Consider the following 20,435-nt stretch of genomic DNA (forward strand, 5'->3'; position numbering starts at 1 on the left):
ACAAATGGCTTCCAAGTTTCAAAGTGCTGGAGGTCATAGCCTTTCTGGTTATTTTGAAGGTCTGTGTTTGTGACAGTACTGAATCTAGAGGCCCAACCTCATCACCTGGGCCACTACTCCTATTGCTGGAATGGGGAAAAACTTAAGGATCACCAGCAAGGTCAGATACTTAACTGAGTCTGGCGGGGGGCGGGGGGACAGTGTGGGAGGGGAAGAATGTTGGGGAACCACTGTAGAATATCAGGTATTTTCCTTCCCCAAAGAATGTTTGGTTGCGATAATCCCTAGGCCTGAAGTAGTAAGCAGTCTTGCACGTGGTCCTGTGGATTGGTCCCTAATTGAAGAGGATCAAATGGAGTGTGTTCATCTGCATTAAGTGGGTCTACATTTATACTCTGAAACTCTGCTCCAGTAGCTAACCTAGACAATGAGTTCGGACTTTCGGTAGGCATAATCGGCTCTTCATCAAATGGGTCTTGCCTTCCAATGCTAGAGGGAGTTCCAGTGCTGGAGGAGTGATACTTGGCTATTTTGGAGCCAAAGCATGGTAACTGTAGGATGCTTGATGGTCTTTGTTGCTGCCTTTCCCCCTCATTTCCTTGCATTTCACTTCGGATTCCTTCTGGCTGAGGGCCTTCATCAGGTGCGCCAATAACAAGCTGTTCTGGAGTAAGGTCAACAGTCCTTTCATTGAACTGGTTGCCTTCAAATATTGGTTCCAAAACCTTGTTCCCATCTCCAAGATCACTTGTGTGACAAGGTGTATTCTTCGACTGAAGGGAACTGGCCTCAGGAAAGGGCATAATTCCCCTCTGACTCAGTTGATTCTTCATAGAGCATGGTGTGTTTCTTCTCAGAGTAGACACATCATCTCTAAAAGAATTTGGGTTTTGACTTTCCCCAGGCAGTCTTTTCTCTGAGCTGTTTCTTTGGTCAGGCAGGTTGCTTGTAGGGGAGATGGTATGTCTTGCATGTTTAGTATGGCTATCTTCTGTGTACAGAGGGTTGGTATCTTGATTCTCCCCTGGTGCAAGACCAAAGGATGGAGTGTAGTCCTGGAGAGCAAGTGGATTGTCCTTGTGTCCTGTGGAGCCACCAGCACAGCAGGGACCTCTCTGGCTTAGGTGAAATACATGTGCTTCTTTTTGACCTGCTGGGTAACTTGGAGGAATTAAGTTTGGGGAAGCCGGATGTTCTCGCTCTGGTGGATTTAACCTGGTAATTTGCATGCCATAATTCAAATTCTCACCTTCATGCCATGTTGGATTTTTCTGAAGCCCAGCTGGGGAATTACTGGGATAGGGCTGGTTCTCTTTCTGGTGTGGTGGACTAGGGGGCATTTTGTGTAAAGTTGTTGGCTGATCCCAGAAATTTCTGTTAAAATATGGCCTTCTTTCTTTCTGTCCTTGGGTTTGAATCTTGTGCTCCCAGGAGTTCCAAGAAGGAAACAGAGGGCTTTCTTCTTGTCCAACAGCATTATTAACATAATAGCCCCTGCTCTCCACAGGTGGTGGCACAGTGGGAGCTGTATTATAGGATGGAAAATTCTCATCTGGGTTCCAGGGGTAAAATTCACCATAAGGGAAATCCTCCCTGGGTTTTGATGGATTATCTAAGGAATAGGGAAGGTATTCCTTTGGTTGATTTGAGGTATATTGCTCACCTTCATAGTGCCTAACTGTTGGACCTTCTTTAAAGCTTGTTTCCTCCGTACCCCATCTACTTTGTCCTGGGAAATGTTCATCTCCAGCTGGATCAACTGGGTCCTCTTCATTATAGGGGACGATTTCTTTCAGTTCTGGAGTATTTATGGGGTACAGCGAATTTCTGGGTTGCCCTATATTATTGGGAGAATCATCTCTTTCATCCCACGTATTGCTTCTAAGGTATGGTGCGTTTTCCCTGGGGTCATAAGAGTTATAGTCAGGGTAGTAAACACCTCCCCTAGAGCCATGGGACGGATGAGGTAAGTGTTCCTCCGGCCTCCCAGGGTCTTCCTTAAAAGATGGAGAGATTTCTTGGTGATTCCAAGTATTTCTTCCAGCAGGAAAATGTTCTCTTGCAGGGGAAGGAATTTCCTCAGGGTATGCAGGTTGATAGGTACTGTGCTTTAATTCTGGCTGGTTAGTTTCTGATTCATATGGGTTTCTTCTTGGCTCCAAAATAATCCCTTTGGGCAAATTCTGGTTTTGGGTTTGTCCATCAGAATTTGGGGCTCTACTGGAATCTCCTCTTGGGTAATAAGAGTTTTCACGTTGGTCAATAGAATTAAAATTTGGGACTAGCATGTTACTCTCAGGGTGAGGCATTTTATAGTTTGGTTCATTAACTCCATAATCTTGAGAGTTTCTCCAGGAACCAGATGGATCCCTTGTAGGAATGACTATTCTTTCTTTTGGACCTACTGGTTTCTCTCCTGGATTTTGGACTTTTTCATTGCGGACAACAGTACCATGTTTGGGACCCAGAGGAGGAATATTGGTCCCCACAGGGTGTTTATTTGGTCCCTGAGGCTTTCTTCTGATATTTCCCAGATTTGCTGCATAATTGGGAGAATTCCCTCTTGCAGTAGATGCATAAGCCCTGCGATAAATTGGATTTCCTGGACGAACTGCTTGCTTGCGTTCCAAAGCAAAGGAGTTCCACCGAGGACCCCTTTGAACCTGTTGATTTCGGTAAAAAGGCCCATTCTGTCTGTGCCCCATGATAGTACCAGTGGGACGCCATTGTCTCCCTGAAGGAAAATTTCGGATGTTAGGATTTGGATAATTTTCACGAATATTTGGCTGACTTGGTCCCCATGTGATTTGAGTTCTTGGTACTCCCTGGCCTGAAACATTAATGGTAGGGGGTGAGATAACCCCATTCTGAGCCGTGTTTGTACCAGGGCTGTTTCCTGTTGGGCTGGTGTCATTTCCACCCTGACTCCCTCCAGAACTGCGTGCATTTGGTTGAGTAGAATTAGTCTCAGGACCTGTTGAATTAGCTGAGGGCTCAGTGCCCGGACTCTCTGTTTTAGGAGGATCTTCTTCTTTGGGTTTTTCGAAATCTTGTTCAAACATCTCTTCTGAATAATAAGGAGGACGACCCCCAAATCCTTGATATCCAAAATATCCAAAGTAAGGATTCTGTAGGGAAAAAGATGGAAACTGGTAATTACTCTTTGTTTCCTACCATGTTGTTGCTCAGAATAATAGGGAAATTATCAACATGCTTCTTTTAAAACAGTTAGCTATGCTTTCTTTCTTGAAAGTTAATTCCACCTTGGTTTCCTTGACCCTAGTCCCTTCTTGTTCTGTCTTTGGGTACTCTTTCTGACTGTTAATGTCTCAGTTTTCTCTTCCTAGGCCTAGATCCTAAATCTGAGGGGGTTTTTGTTTTTGTTTTTTAAAGAATCCCATTTTCTACCCTTCCCATTCTTCTGTTCCCATTTTACACACCTCTTGAGCAATCTATGGCAGGCCAATTTGCTCAGTACAGATATATACCAGTGACTCCCAAAGCCACAAGTCTGGCCCATGACCCTTTCTCCTGAGGCTGAGGCAGCAAGACTTCATCACTAAAGATTTCATGGGCACCTCCAACTGAATGTAAGTTAAACCTAATACTCCCAAAACTTCCTTCTCCAATATTCTATATCTAAACAATATTCACTGCTATCTACCCAATTTTCCAGGTTTCTACTCTTCTCTAATTTCCCCCAGACAGTTAATAACCAAGTCCTATATTATCTAAACTTCCATTCTGTCCCTCCTCCTTTATCCCCAGTACCTTTGACTATTGCAATAGTTTTCTTACTGGTCACTCTGTGTGTAATTTTACTTTCTTCTAGTCTTGTCTCTCCACTGCCATCAGAACAGTAGAGCTTGGGGGTGGGGGTTGGTAGAACACCTATCACTTTCCTCTTTAAATATTGTCTAAAGTTGCCCTTACCTTTAACGATAGACTCTAAACCCCATTGCACAACATCAAAAGCAGGTCTGAAGAGTGGGGTTCTACACAGATATGGGTTAAAATCTCTGTTCCATCAGTATTAATAATATGACTCTGGGATAACCTCAATTTATGATAACCTCAGTTATTTGTAAACTCAAGATAATAATAGAATATCTACCTCATAAGTTGTCATGATGGTCAAAAGAGAAAACATCTGTCAATCTCAGTGCCTGGGACTTAGTAAGTACCTAACAAACATTATACCTTGTAAAACACTGCTACCACCACGCTAATAATTTTTAAAAATCATCTGGCCCATGACTAATCCATCCAGCCTCATTTCCTCCCCCTTGTACTTTATGCGGTTGCAAATCTCAACTGTTACCTGCAACGCTGTTCACAATAGAACCTAAAGGTCTATCGACAGATGAATGGAAAAGGCATATGTGGTAAAGACACAGCGCGGAGTACTGTTAAGCTTTAAGAAAGAAGGAAACTTCAATATGGCAGAACATGGATGAACCTCAAGGACATTCTGCCAAGTGACATCCCAGGAGGAGGAAAACAGACTTTTTCATGCCTACGCTGACTGCCTGGGCCATTCTGCTTTATTTTCTCATACTATCTTTTTTTTTTTTTTTTTTTAAAGATTTTATTTATTTATTTGACAGACAGAGATCACAAGTAGGCAGAGAGGCAGGCAGAGAGAGAGAGAGAGAGAGAGAGAGGGAAGCAGGCTTCCTGCGGAGCAGAGAGCCCGATGCGGGGCTCGATCCCAGGACCCTGAGATCATGACCCGAGCCGAAGGCAGCAGCCCAAACCACTGAGCCACCCAGGCGCCCCTCATACTATCTTTTGAAAATTTAAAGTCCCTGTTTCTGGGTTGCATACAATTATCTGAATCATTTTTATCTGGTAATTTTAATCTCTAAAGGAATTTTTATTTTACTTTTTAAACTTTTAAACTTTTTAAAACATTTTTAAAAGTTTTTTTATTTAAGTAATCTCTACATCCAACGTGGGGCTCAAACTCATGAACTTGAGATCAAGAGTCGCATGCTTTTCTGACTGAACCCGCCAGGTACACCTTTTTAAAAGCACCTTATGCCATTCTGACACAGTGATTTCCAGTGTCATTATTTTAACTCCCTCCTTGCTCCATTTCCCTTCCCTGGTCCCCTAGAGCCATTTCACTGAGGACGTATATATTTAGGGGAAAAAGAAAGTAAGTTCCAGGGGGTGGAGTTCCATGCCAGAATCAAAAATGATTTTTGGGGCGCCTGGGTGGCTCAGTGGGTTAAGCCACTGCCTTCGGCTCAGGTCATGATCTCAGGGTCCTGGGATCGAGTCCCGAGTCGGGCTCTCTGCTCAGCAGGGAGCCTGCTTCCTCCTCTCTCTCTCTCTCTGCCTGCCTCTCTGCCTACTTGTGATCTCTCTCTGTCAAGTAAATAAATAAAATCTTTAAAAAAAATGATTTTTGATGACGCGGAGTATTTTCACAGTGTATATCACTCTGTGACATGCATTTGGCTCTTCTAGTGTGGTGTGGTAAAGAAGCCATTGGACAGGGTGTCAGAAGAGCTTGGGGTCCAGTTTATCCACTAACTCTGTGGGTGAAATTGACTCGTAATTTATCTTCTTTGGGTTTCAGCTTATTTGTACAATGAAGGAGTTAGATGATTACTTAATTCCCTTCTGGTGATAACTTTATAGGATGCAATTCCTTCCAGAGTCCAAAGACTCTGGGAACAAAGGTTTTAAGGTTAGTCTTCTTAGAGAGAGACAGAGAATAAAAGAGAGAAAGAGGGAAGGAGAGAGGGAGGGAGGGGGAGAGAGAGAGAGAAAGAGGGAAAGGGAGGGAGTTAGGGAGAAAGGGAGAGAGTTCAGGATGTATAGAAGAGAAATGATATGTTACATTTATTTTTGTTACTGGATATTTTTCTTACATCATGGGCACTTGAGCTATAAATTCTCATGTTGAATTTTACTCTTTTTATTAGATAGGAATCAAAAAGCAGAGGCTAATGGATTGCAATTCCTAATGGGGAATGTAGCTTTACTTGTACTCACTCCTCCTTCTTCATTGCTGACTGGTGGACGTCCATAACCCGGTGGTACCCTCTGAAATGGGAAAGCATAATGAATGCAAGGGGAAACCATGTTCTGTGCTGCCATTTGTTTGCACGACTCATGGTGTCTTAAATTAGTTCAAGTCAATGATTTGGTGTTAGCATTGTTCGTTTTTAGCTTCTGAGACTTTAGCTCCCACAATCTTTTTATTATAATTATTAAAATTATAATCAATCAGTGAATACTGGTAAATACAAAGTTTTCAGCTGGATTCTAGATTATCCTACTCAGAATACCATGTGTGGCTGCATCTCCTAGCAGTCACCCCTTCACCCCCCAAACACACACACACACACACACACACACACACACACACACACACAGAGGAAGAGAGAGAGGGAGAGATTTGAGTGCTATTAGGATCTAAACATCCATATTAGAACATGTAATAATGGAGATTAAATAATGATGCTCTTTTTAGGGAGTCTATGTCACATTTTGGATGACAAACTGACAACAGCTTCTGGATTATTACTATACCTTTTTTATTTGAGTAAGGTTTATTTTCCTAATCAGACTTGGAGGCTGAGCATTTGCTCAGGGGAGGGTTTAGAAAATCGATCCACCTCCCACAGACCTTCAGGATGTCCTATGTGGATGAGATCATAGTTGAACACAAGAATCATGCTTATCTGCAATTCTTTTTTTGCTTATCTGCTTTTTGAATCTTCACCTGGTACTGCCTTAGTTTCCTGAGTTCAGAATGACCAGTGAAAGGAAGTCACTCTTTTAAAGAAAAAAAAAAGTAAGGAACTCTTACTTCTTGAGTGAATTGTTCCTTATCAATAAAAAGGCCTCTTGCTTATAGAGTTATAGACAAGAAAAACCAATGCCATAGCTGAAAAAAAAGTCATCAAATATTTGCTGCTTCTGTTAATTTAATAGCAATTGGGCTTTAAACTTTTCTTTAGTTCAGTTTATTTTGTGATTTGTATTTTTAATTCTTGTGATATAATTTCAATATTATGTTTTATTTTAATGAATTTTAAACTTTAAAGGACTCTCATAAATATTATTTTTCAAGATTCTTTATCCTGAAGCCTCTGTGGCTAGAAATAATAAGATATCATGAAAAAATCTTAGTCTAATCATAGCTCATGATTTTCAAACTCCATTTTGTCTCAATTTCCCCATGACATTCAATGAAATAATCTTTGTATTTTCTCATCTTTTAGGGAAGTGGGGAATAGTAGCAAAATAGCACGGTCCTTTAAAATCATTTCATTAACTAAGTTATTAGTGGTTGGTGATTTCAACTGTTCATGCCACCAATTTGCCCAAGTAAAAAATTCATTAAACCATTTTTCCCTACATGATTGCTGATGTGATGATTTTTTTCTCTCATGCTCTCCAGATAGCATTTCATTTAGGGAGTGTGAACTCATACTAGTTTGAGATATAACATGTTAATATTATTTTTCACTTCTAGTATAAAGAAAAAAACTCACATGTGGGACTTGCCAGGGTGGTTGTTGATAGAGCCCATTGCTGAATGGTGGGAATAGCCCATTGCCGAATGGTGGGAATGCCTAAAGAGAAAGAAGGATTCATTCAGTGATGGGGACGCGAGAAAGATAAATGGAAAACAAGACAAACCTATTAAATACAAGGTACAGTGTTTGCTACTTGGGAGTCTGCATCTCCCTTTGCATTAAACTGTGATTTCCTTTTTTTTAGGGCTGAGATGGTAATAACAACAACCATTAGTATCAGCATCCGTGAACACTTCTGTTGTAGGTACTGTGCTATGCATTTTACTGAGGTAAGCTGATTGAATCCTCATATAAACAGAGAAGACACATGCCAAAGATGTAATTTCCTTTTCACAGAAGATTCTGGGGTTCAGAGAAGTTGAGTCATTTGCCCAGAATCTCTCAGTTGGTATATGATCCAGGAGGGTCTTTTTATTCAATGTTGTATTCTCTACATCTGTAATGGCATCTGATAATAAATATAGTGAATGTTAACTGACGAAGGGATAGCATTCTAGAAGCACCACACTGGATAATACCTTGAGAAATCATTTGCACATCTTCTCATTTTACATCAGGAATGTTCACACCACACAGAAGTACTGGAAGCATTTTCACCTTTCAAGTATTTTGGGTTATCATAGCATAGATCTGGAAAGGACTTAGAGATTGTTTCTTTAGTCATGGGGAGCCTGGAGCCAGAAAGGTAAGGTGGCTACTCAAGATCATTCAACTAACAAGGGCTGGGGGTACAACTTGAATCTCTGTTCCCTGACTCATCTGTTAGTGCTCATGTTACAATACCATGCTGTTTCTGCGTTTTAAAAGGAGCCTCTAAGGCAACAGTATTTTGGTAAATTTTTTTTTAAATTAAAAAAAAGTGTGTGTGTGTGTGTGTGTGTGTGTGTGTGTTTAATAATCTGTGCACCAAATGTGGGGCTCAAACTCGTGACTGAGAGACCAAGAGTCACATGCGCTACGGACTGAGCCAGCTGGCCTCCCCTGTTTGGGTAATTTATTTTATTTTATTTTTTTATAAACATATAATGTATTTTTATCCCCAGGGGTACAGGTCTGTGAATCGCCAGGTTTACACACTTCACAGCACTCACCATAGCACATACCCTCCCCAATGTCCCTAACCCCACCCCCCTTGTTTGGGTAGTTTTTAATCACACAAAGACTGGAGGTAACCTGCAAGGCAATTTTCAATAGGTGGTTCAGGGTCACCTGAGAAAAATGTAAAAATGAACGATTTGATTTCATACATGGCAGTACCTGTATTGAGAAACATCGGACAAAGTGTGTATGTGGGGATGGTATGCTTCTCCAAAGCCCTCTGATGACATTTATTGACTCTGGTTTGGAATTTTGCCGTGCAAGCCTCACCTGAGGTGGCTGGGTTTCCTCTTCTGGCTGTGCTGGCGTAGGTGGTGGCTGCTTTAAAGGCCGCTTTGGCGGTGGCTTTTTTGGTTGAGGCTGGCTGGGTTTCTGAGTCTCTGGGACTTGATCAGTCTTGCTCTTTTGGCGTTTGGGTGCTGAAGGGGATGAGGGTTTCTGTGGGTGGCCCGTGTTGGGTGGCGGTTGAGGCCACATGGGCATCTGGTACTGTGGTAAGAACTGGGGCATGCCATTCCCATACAAGGGGCCCAGTTGTGCCATCTGCAAGGGTAGCAAAAAACGGTCAAATTGTAGGAGGGCCGAGGTTCCAGCTCTCCTCATCCACTAATGTTAGTCTCTAAAACTCAGACAAGGGTCTTCAAATTTCTATGAAACTTTTTATTTTATTTTATTTTTTTAAAGATTTTTTTTATTTATTTGCCAGAGATAGAGAGAGAGAGTACACACAAGCAGGCAGAGAGGCAGGCAGAGGCAGCGACGAGAGAAGCAGGCTCCCCGCCCAGCAAGGAGCCCGATGCGGGACTCGATCCCAGGACCTTGGAATCATGACCTGAGCCGAAGGCAGCGGCTTAACCCACTGAGCCACCCAGGCGTCCCCAAATTTCTATGAAACTTAACTCAACCATAGAAGCCTCAAGATCTTTAGCATTTCTTAAAAATGTTGCCTTGCAGAAATGAAACTCTGTCTTTTAGAAAACCAACCAACGAAACAAAGCAAAAGATAGGATAAGGTGAAAATGTTTCGTTTTAAGAGTTTGGCTGATAATTTTCTAACTCTGAAACACTGACTCACGTAAGTGTATGAGTCAGGTTACAGAGGAGTTGGCATCCAGTTCAAAACTCCCGTGACTTGTTACAGGCTGGAAAAGGAGAAAAAGCAAAAAGAAGATAAAGGAAGGGAAAGTGACAAAGAGAAAAAAAAAAACAACAACGAAAAAGAGAGTGATAGAATAAAAATTCCCTTTGTAAACATTCTTATATGGTGCCTGGTGAATTTTCATTAATTCCATCTGCATTATCACAATCTCCACAATTTCAAGGTTGGCAGGGAAGCAAAAGTAGTTCTAATCTGAAGAAGCTGATTTTTGAATTGACCTCCTACAATGTCAGTTCCCATTCAAACATTCCTGCTTTGGCTTAACACCAGTCTCTATGCCCAGTCTTCATTAATCAGTCTCTTGCTGTCTACTGGGTGATGGACACAAAGACAGCACAAACACCATATGGACTGATGGAAGGTGAAATTGTGAATCTTGCATTATGATGCAGAATTTCATGACCATTAACTTGGTGAAAATTTCAGATCACAGGCAAAGTCACTAAAACCGAGAATGAAAATTTGAAAGAGTTGGGCCAATCAATAGTTAGAAAATTGACCAGGATGATGATGGTAGGTAAGAAGCTTTCAAAGACAATGGCTTGAATAAAGGATTAAGAGAAAATTGAGGAAGTCCTTGATTTTTCCTTCCAATGGTTCTTAGGATCATCACAAAAGTCAAAAGTGACATATAATATTTTTTCAGAAAAACTATGCCAAAAAGATCCAATGGATACATGATTCATTATTAGTTGCTTCTGAGAATTAGCACTAGTGGTAATTTTAACTTAAACTTATTTTAAAAAGATAAAAACTTATTTCATAATTTTAGTGTTATCTTTCAAGATAATCCAAATAAAATTTACCCCCCCCACATACAACTGGAGTATTTACTATGCTATTTTTTGTCGTCATTATTTGTGAATGCATGTTGTGTGATCTTTTCCCAGAACTAGTTTCTCTTGGATATAAAGAATGTTGGTAATTAATAAATAATTTTTATTTATGTAAGAGAACAACAGTAAAGAATAAGAAGAAAATTTGGGGTGAGGAGACAGATGAAATGATTTTCCCCTTTGAAACTCTTATCATGATTACATTACAATTAAAACATGTGGATAACTATTAGTATCTTTATTAGCTATGACAAACCTTATAATGTAATTATCCATATATAAACAAGAAATTGTCAGAAATAATACAAAGCAGAACTTACATGTGGGGCATTCATAAAGTTGAATTGACCATATCGCATCATCTGTGACCAAAGGAATGCAAAAGTACAAAGTGAAAACTTTTTATCTAATCAATCTACAAATCACCAGAAATAAGATGAATTTCTGGTTTTAACATATAATAGTCATAATGTCTTTTACTAGTTATGCATGAATTTAAAATAAGTATGCAATTAAAACCCTAGGTCACTTTAATTTTTAAGTCAGAATTTTATTTTGAGAAGAATTGATAAAGGATAATCGAGAACAAAAATCTTGTGTACTTTGAAGTTTTTCAATGTTCTACTCAACGTTTGATGTTTGGAATTTGAGAATGTGCTAATTCTATGAAAAGATGATTCTCCTTTCTGATGTGTATTGAATTTGACTAATGGTCTTGGCTAAGAGTCATGTAGAAGATACTATATGCTTATGTGTTTACCTTCTAAAAACCCTTGGTACAAATGTCTACCTTTGCTAGCTTAAAAACTTAACGAAGAAGCTAACATTAACTATACATGGACCCAAATTCACATTTACCTTGAAAGTGAGTAGGTGGTATGAAGCTGGGGAAATTACTACTTTGCCTTGATTTGAAGGTTTGTCTTTCAAATTTCCCTCCCTCTGTTTCTTTCATAAGAAATGTTATATATCATAAAGTTTTCCCTTTTTTTAATGGACTCTCCGGGGAGGGCTTAGGAAAACTTCTCCCCAGGGACTTAATATACATACCTCCTCACTTTTACTGCTAAATCCAGGCATTCGGGGCATTTGCATCTGGAAGTAAGAAAATACTGGTGTCAAATTCAGAACATCACTTGAAGTGGACCCAGTAATTATTTCTAAGCTATGCAACAATAGAACACAAAGAAAAGTCCTAAATTTTGTTTTTTTTAAAAGATTTTACTTGTTTATTTGGCACACACACAGAGAGATCACAAGTAGACAGAGAGGCAGGCAGACAGAGAGCGAGAGGGAGAAGCAGACTTCCCGCTGAGCAGAGAGCCTGACAATCCCAGGAGGCTGAGATCATGACCCAAGCCAAAGGCAGAGGCTCCACCCACTGAGCCACCCAAGTGCCCCCTAAAATTTTCTTTGATACTCACTGGCATAGCAACAGAATTACCAAGCAGACCTAGAAAGACCAGGAGAATCTTCATTTTTCCACTTGGTACCTGGAATATAAAACTGGATTTTATTTTTGGACTGTGAAATGATTCTGCTGGTGACATTTTGCCCAACTGTCTGTCGAGGAGAGCACACAGAAATAGACCGTGATGAGGGCCTTGGCCACCGTTTTTGCTTTACAGTAAGAAACTGCGAGTTACTACCTGGTACTGTCCTAAACTGTGAAAAGTGTCAGATTAAACAGGAAAGATAAAAATGAGGTAGAGAGAGAGAGAAGATTGATACTTGAGAAGATGGGAGATGGTTTATATCACTGGAATGTGACATTAGAAACTAGGAATTTACCTGAAAATAGGAATATTGATGATTTTGAAGTGCTGTTGCTAGGCTGGTTTAGAACAGCATAGTAATGTCTGATTATAATCACCATTCAGAATAATCTCAGTTTCAGTGAGTGTGCAATCCAAAATCAGTACCTTGAGATACTTTCTAAGGTGCCATAGACAACATTCCATTATACAGAGGCTAATTAAAAAAGCTAGAATATTCCAGAATCCTATCCTTTTATTCTTTCCTCTATTGTTTTTATTATTATTATTGCTTTTATTATTATTATTTTATCTTTAAAATATCACTTCTGCTCAAGGGCTGGTCAGAGAAATAGAAAAATATAGGCAAAGGTATATTTATATCTTTGTTAGATACTTTAAACACATAGAAGAAAAGACTGAAGACTGTAGACTTACATGTGAAGGTTGAGAATGTTTTCATGGATTTCGTTTATCCCACTCTAGTTAATTATGCAAGCCTGTGTAATTAAGACTTGTAGTTATATCTTTGAACAAGGGTTTTTTTTTTTTTAAGCATTTACTTGTATAATTCCTTAAGAAAACTCCGTTCCATTTGCATATACAATAGAGGAAATGATGGTTTTAATCAGAATGAATTATTTCCATGGTACATCAGTTACAATACAATTCCTAGCATAGTAACTAGCATGTAGACACCAGTGGTAGCTCAGTCTTTTTTGTTCCTCTTTCCTTTTTCTGGGCTTGAAATGCATCTAGCAGTATTTTGAGACAATGCTTGCCCTTCTGTTTGCTTCCCATAGGAGCAATATAATTAAAGGACACTTCAGTATTTTCCTAAATTTTAGGGGTAATCAATTACCTTTTATATATCAGAGGAATTGGGAGAGTCTAAAATCTCTCTAAAGAGAGTCTTTACTTTCTTTAAACAAAGAAAGTAGTAACATGTAAATGCCTTTCCAGTTAATTAAAGATTTTCAGAGTCATGATATTATAGAAAATTAAAAATAACAACTGAAGCTAGTGTCTTCAGTATAGGCTCACTAGAACACAAGAAAGCTAATAAAGAGAATATTGGTGAATGCTTTCTTTTCTAAATCTACTTTCTAAGATTGTGGCCCAAGATTTTGGGGGGAACTGTTAGATATTTAATTTCTTACCTAATCTTGTCTAATCATCCATTTAATCTCTATAGCAGCCGTCACTGAGATTTTTGATAATGTCACACACTTAAGCAAGAAGATGTAGCTTTTTACTTTGCCAATACAAAATGCCACTCATTTTCTCTTTTTGTGAAATTAATATATTATATTGGATGACTGATAGTTTCCTTCCATCTCAAAGGTTCATTATTGGATGAAAGTCTATGATTAACTCTTTCTTTTTTAACTGAAAACGCACATTGTGGTGGCTGTGGAGTACAAAGACTATATAAGTTCTTACTTCTTCATCTTATCTTTGTTTCTTCTGACATACTTAGTAGTGTCTTACCCTCTTAATTGTACTTCTGGCTGTATTTAGTTGATATGTGACCTGTAGGTATTATAAAAAGTGAATAAAAATACTCACCAAGTTATCTAGCTTAGGAAGAGAGGCTCCATGCCTGTCAGCACAGTGCCTCAGTGGCAGCATGTTTTCACCAAAATTTTGAAAAACACAGATTTGGCATGAGAAGAAACTCAAATATAGAAATGAAGCAAATAAACGAAATGAATAACAAAAATTCAGCTCTAAGGCAGCACATGTCATGTTAATTATTTTATCCAATTTTTAAATTTTACCCAATCCAAAATAAATCAAATTTTAATTGGATTAAATCCAAAAATTAAATCTAAAATCCATTATTAAATCCAAAATATTGGATTTAATTTGGATTATTAAATCCAAAATCCAAAATAATTATACAATCCAAAATATTATTAAATCCAAAAATAAAAATTATTTTATCCAATCATAGCCTTATTAGAGGGACTTCAAGCTGAATCTTCTGTTGTGTTAAGAGAAGGGTAAAAGCTAAATTAGAGAGAAAATGACCCAGGAATGGTATTTTTGAGATACTTCTAATGCAGTATTGATTAAACTTGATTGCTCTATAGGGAGATGTACAAAAACATAATATTAAATGAGATCTAAGTAGCTTGGAAGAAAAATTAGAAGAAAACAATCCCCCAAATAAACCCAGTTTAAAGTTTTATCGGAAGGTCAGTATGCAAACAATGACTATATAACCAACATCAGAGAATGCAGTAAGGAAGTCAACCAACATCTATGAATTAAGTTCATTTTTTGGCACTATATTAGTTATGCTAATAATCTCTAATACTCACCCAATTTCAGTTAGTAGCTCCAATATATAACAAATAAGTTTTACTTGAACTTTGTTAGCCTGTCTTTGAAATATATTCTTACTTTCTACAGTGGAAATAACACAAGTTGCTGAAGCCAAGGAGATCTCAAGGAGCAAGACACGTTTATTTCTTAATAATAAAACAAAAATTCTTCACGAAGATGTCATGTTGTGTAACAAAAAGGCTTAAAATAAAAAAATTCCTCCTGTAAGAAAGTTTGGGATAGCAAGGTCACATTTAAGCTCTGTTGCAGACCTGCACAACCAATCAGCTTTGAGAAAAATGGTTTTGCTATCACAAGAGTTTAAGGTTAAAAAAACACATCCAATGTAAACTTATAATGTGTTATTACCGGAGCTGTCAAATCAAGTCTCTTATTATATATAATAACAGTCCAGGAAAATGAGCTTACAGCTGTAAGTTTTGGAAGATGCTTTCCTTGATGAATTTGGAGTTTTTCAAGTATAGAAACTTTGTTTTTGCAAAGATATTTAGGGAACAAAAGTGAAAATTAACTATATCCTATTGTGATAAATCATGGACTATCATCGAAATGCAGGCCAACATATACTATAATTTAATATATTTAATTAATATTTATTTGGTACATAATTAAAATGAGCTGTAATGTTATCTCCACAACAACTCAGGGACTTCCTTTGGTTTGTATTACATAAGGCTACCAAGACATAATATACCAAGACATACGAAGACGTCTTTTTTTTTTTTTTTAACATTTTATTTATTTATTTGACAGACAGAGATCACAAGCAGGCAGAGAGGCAGGCAGAGAGAGAGAGAGAGGAGGAAGGAAGCTCCCTGCTGAACAGAGAGCCCCGATGCGGGGCTGGATCCCAGGACCCTGAGATCATGACCTGAACTGAAGGCAGAGGCTTACCCCACTGAGCCACCCAGCTGCACCCCCCTTTTTTTTTAGATTAGATTTTTAAAAGAAATTTTAATTAACATATAATGTATTATTAGCCCCAGGGGCACAGGTCTGTGAATCATCAGGCTTACACATTTCACAGCACTCACTATAGCACAGACCCTCCCCAGTGTCCATAACCCAATCCCCCTATCCCTTGCTCCGCTCCCCCCAGCAACCCTCAGTTTGTTTTGTGAGATTGAGAGTCTCTTATGGTTTGGAGACACTGGAGTTTTGATGCTGGCCTGAGCCATTTAGGTTATTTTGAGTTGCCATTAAACTTTCCTTTTTTATTTTTATTTTTTTATTTTTTATTTTTTTTAATAATTTTTTATTTTTTATAAACATATATTTTTATCCCCAGGGGTACAGGTCTGTGAATCACCAGGTTTACACACTTCACAGCACTCACCAAAGCACATACCCTCCCCAGTGTCCATAACCCCACCCCCTTCTCCCAAACCCCCTCCCCCCGGCAACCCTCAGTTTGTTTTGTGAGATTAAGAGTCACTTATGGTTTGTCTCCCTCCCAATCCCATCTTGTTTCATTGATTCTTCTTCTACCCACTTAAGCCCCCATGTTGCATCACCACTTCCTCATATCAGGGAGAGAACCTAGATGTACTTTTTTATTTTTTTAAGTAAGATCTAGGCCCAGTGTGGGGCTTGAACTCATGACCCTGAGATCAGGAGTTACATGTTTCACCGACTGAGCCAGGCAGGTACTCCTACTTTTGACCACTTTCTTTAGTTACCCTAGTTCCCTCTGCCACAAGGTTGATTAGTGACCATGAGATAATTCATGTCTTAAATATTCAGCTGAGCTACTGGATGGGTGAATTCTTAGTAGTGGTGGGTAGGGTGGAGGAAAAATCAAGTCTCGTTTTTCTTTCAAAACACTGAAAAAGTGCTTAACTTGATAAAATATTTTGAAACCAGTCATTTGTGAACTTTCCCTTTGACTCTGGTCATCTCTGCTGATTTTATAAAAAAAAATTTCCCCTTCAGACAATTACTACTACTAGTAAACATGTTAATGGTATGACTTTTAAAAAATTTAAGCATCTCTCCTTTCTTTTTTCTCTGTTTCCCCTCTTGTCCATAAGACAAGTCTTAACCTCTTAACTGGGATCTGTAAATGTATGAAATTGTGTGTTTGGGTGTAAACGCTTTTTTTTTTTTTTTCCGTAAAGGAGAACCCCTATCCTCCAATGGTCTCTGACCTCCAAACTGTTGTTTTGTTTTGCCTCCGATTATTAAGATTCTCTCATTGTCCTAGATGTGAAGCCAGTAAGAACAGAAAAGTCTTTTGGTTTCTTACTGTAGATATGGTAAAAAGAGGCCAGGCTTTGGAGTTGGCAGGCCTGAGTTTAAACCTTCCACAAATATCCAATTGTTAGTTTCTCCATTTAGCAAAATGGGGATAATATGTTTCTTCTAAGAAGTAATTAAATAATGCATGCAAAGGGCCTAGCGCTTAGTAGGCACAGAATGATGATCAGTGACTGATAAGTACATGGTTCCACATTACACTTTGTAATGATTTATTTTATCTTATTTATCTTGTTTTAATTCTACTATCATTAACACTAACCTTGTAATGATTTACTAAGGACTCAAGGACTAAAGGCAGTCGGAGTTCTCATAGAAAATAGATCGTCCTCTAAGCACAACCGTGGACCTGAAGTTCTATGAATTATTATTAGTAGAACATTCTAACAGTGAAGGATTAGTGAATGAAACACTTGAGATAAATAGAGCTTTAGACATTTGTTACTGGTATCCATAACCTTGACTTCTCTCTGGATTGGCTCCTATAGCATACACACAGGCTCTAAACATGAGACACTCTTCTGTCACAGCAGAAGAGGAGTTGCTGTTGAACTCTTTTTTTTTTTTTTTTAAAAGATTTTATTTATTCATTTAGCAGACAGAGAGCACAAGTAAGCAGAGAGGCAGGCAGAGAGAGAGAGAGGGAAGCAGGCTCCCCGTGGATCAGAGAGCCTGATGCAGGCTCGATCCCAGGACCCTGAGATCATGACCCAAGCTGAAGGCAGAGGCTTTAAGCCACTGAGCGACCCAGGAGCCCCTGAACTCTTGCAGATTAAATGGCTGATAGAGTTTTATTCTATAAACATTTCATGAGTGGCCTCTTCATGGGAAGCCCCGGCTTAGGTGCCCACGCTTCCCACACAAGAAACCAGGGTAGGAAATTTTCCCAGTCAAAACTCAGCATCGAGTCCAAACTTCCGACTTCTATGACTTTCTTGTTTTAAAAAAAATTGGTCAAGTGAATTAAATCTTTTCTTTTTTTAGAGATTGTATTTATTTATTTGCCAGAGATAGAGAAAGAGTGAGCAAGCACAAGCAGGGGGAGCAGAGGGAGAGTGAGGTTCCCCGCAGAGCTGGGTGCCCGATGTGGAATTCGATCCCAGGACCCTGGGATCATGACTTGGGCCGAAGGCAGCCACTTAACTGACTGAGCCACCCATGTGTCCCTGAATTAATCTAATTAAGCTTTAGTTTCTTCATTGGTAAGGTGGAAGCTAATAACAGTATTTCCTTCATTAGTTTGTTAAGAGTTCAATGAGATAATTCCTTGGAAGTTCAAAGCATAGGGGATTCTGGGTGATTCAGTCATTAAGCGTCTGCCTTCGGTGGTCATGATCCCAGGGTCCTGGGATGGAGCCCTGCATGGGGCTTAAGTCTGCCTCTCCCTCTCACACTCCCCCTGCTTGTGTTTCCTCTCTCTTTGTCAATAATAAATTTTAAAAAATCTTTAAAGTTCATAGCATATAGCTCAAATAAATCTGATAAGTAGATAGATGTTACCCATGATCATGATTAGAGCTTGCTTAATACCTGCTTTAATACCGACCACTGATACATTTCTTGGACTTTCTGAGGCATATTTCACCTCACGAGGCTTATTCATTAAAAAACAAAGCAAAAGTGGAAAACAAATACGCCCCCTCCCTACCCTTGCCCCCCCCAGAGCAACCAAACATACATAAATAAATATAGAAAAAAAAATGGGATCGTAAAGTTGACCAGATTTATCCCGTCGAAGTGCAGCTTTTGGCCTTCACGTACAGGAGTTATTCTGTGATTATCTGTGAGTTCCTGCTGGTGGGTGCCTATTTATTTGGACCACACTCCGAGGTAGTGTTTACTTCTTGGAACTCTAAGTCATAACTGTCTTGTATGTACTCAAGATCAGTTTTAAAATGATTCAGAATCTCGGGGAGACTATCTGGAGAAGAAAATGTAACCCACTGGCTAAGAACACAGGCCTCGGGCTTCAAAATACTGTGTAATGTCTACACTGTGCTTAAGAACAGCACCTGACTCCTACCCAAGTCCTTCATATGGGTTAAATGTTTTTCTACTTCTTATACCTCATTTAAGCTGGTTGCGATCTCGTCTCAGGGTAGAAATAATTTATTTGTCGACCATTTGCTGTGTATGTTGAGAGCTGTTTTAAGCACCTTTTATGGATTAACTTATTTATTCCTAACCACATTCCTATGAGATAGCTTCTATTAGTACACGCAGTTTACTTTAAGGAAACCAACATACAGAAGGATCAAAGAGTTTGTTCATGGTTCCACAGCTAGTCGATGGCTAAAGCCAGAGAGTCTGCCTCCAGGGCCCCTGTTCTGTCCTCCACTCTGTGCTACATTGGCTTGAATTGAAGCGATAATGGGAAGATAGAGATTTTATAGTTTTTCCTTCTAAAACAAAGGTAGCCAGTGTCCCTATTTAGGTGTCTCTATGTTAACTATGGAGAAAAGTCACAGGAAGTCAGACTTTCTAGCTTCTAGTTCTTGATAGATGACTCATCAACCCTGGGACTTTGGGAATGTCATTAGACTGCACAGTGTTTCAGTTTCTTTAACAAAAACCTACTTGTTTTCCTAAGCATATTGTTCTTTCCCAGTAGAATAGAATATTAGTGGGCTGGACATTCAGTCTAAGAGAATCCTAAAATAGTTGCAGTGCAGTTCTGATGAAATGCCTGATTGAGGAAAGTGGTTTTGGAAAAAGAGCTCTCGAGGCTCCTGGAAAGTCCGAGATCTGTCCCTGGATCAATCATACTATCAGTAGCCCATGCTTTTAGATTAGCTTACTCCTTTAAGAAAATCACCTTCATTAAGTAACACTTACTAAAGCTCACAAATGAGACAGACATAGGAAATATGCCTTTATTGAGTGCCCATGTATGTTGGGCACAGTGCAAGTGAGTGGTGTTAGAATGCTGGGCACCATGGATGGCTTATACCTTCCAGGAGCTATTCACCCAACAGTAGATCTAGACACTGTATTATCAGGTGGGATACTGCATAACGAGAAATAAAGCTGGGGGATTCCGAGCACATAAGAGCGATTTTAGTATGGAAAGCATCCCAGAGGAAGTGAGATATGAGCTGCTACCTGGTCTCTGAGTTGAAGGTGGCCAGAAGAACATAGGAAAGGAAGCAGGGCCGAGAACAGCAATGGGTGATGTCTGGAGGAAGAAAGAGAGAGCTGAAACACAATTGAGGGACCACAAGAGTCAAAAGAAACAGCAATTTCAGCTAATCTTGTGCAAGTTTAAAAAAACACTCATGGTCATGTGAACACATTGCCTGGGCCCCTCTAAGGGGGGGGGGGGGGGACGGCCCTGTGCTTCATAAATGTAATGGTGAAAACACCTGTGACCCGATGTTGAGCCTGTCTGTACTTCCTTTCTGCTTGTGTCTAGACCTTCTAA

General features: G+C 39.3%; 1 protein-coding gene across 1 annotated transcript; it reads right to left on the minus strand.

Moving 5' to 3' along the window:
- Nucleotides 1–284: 284 nt before the first annotated feature.
- ENAM (enamelin) lies at nt 285–14,038 on the minus strand. Its single transcript, XM_059153811.1, has 8 exons — nt 13,976–14,038; nt 12,077–12,145; nt 11,703–11,747; nt 10,973–11,014; nt 8,928–9,200; nt 7,515–7,595; nt 6,007–6,057; nt 285–3,128 (listed from the first exon to the last, which is right to left on the minus strand). Exons 1-8 carry the CDS (start codon nt 14,036–14,038, stop codon nt 285–287), a joined length of 3,468 nt encoding a protein of 1,155 aa, XP_059009794.1.
- Nucleotides 14,039–20,435: the final 6,397 nt, after the last annotated feature.

This window comes from Mustela lutreola, chromosome 1, assembly GCF_030435805.1.
Source record: "Mustela lutreola isolate mMusLut2 chromosome 1, mMusLut2.pri, whole genome shotgun sequence".
Taxonomy (NCBI): domain Eukaryota; kingdom Metazoa; phylum Chordata; class Mammalia; order Carnivora; family Mustelidae; genus Mustela; species Mustela lutreola.

Coding starts and splice junctions, on each gene's coding strand:
- ENAM (XM_059153811.1), bottom strand. CDS start 14,038: ATGCTGCCACTGAGGCACTGTGCTGACAGGCATGGAGCCTCTCTTCCT. Junction 12,146..13,975: donor TTCCTAAGCTAGATAACTTG/GTGAGTATTTTT, acceptor TTTATATTCCAG/GTACCAAGTGGAAAAATGAA. Junction 11,015..11,702: donor TTAGCAGTAAAAGTGAGGAG/GTATGTATATTA, acceptor CTTTGGTCACAG/ATGATGCGATATGGTCAATT.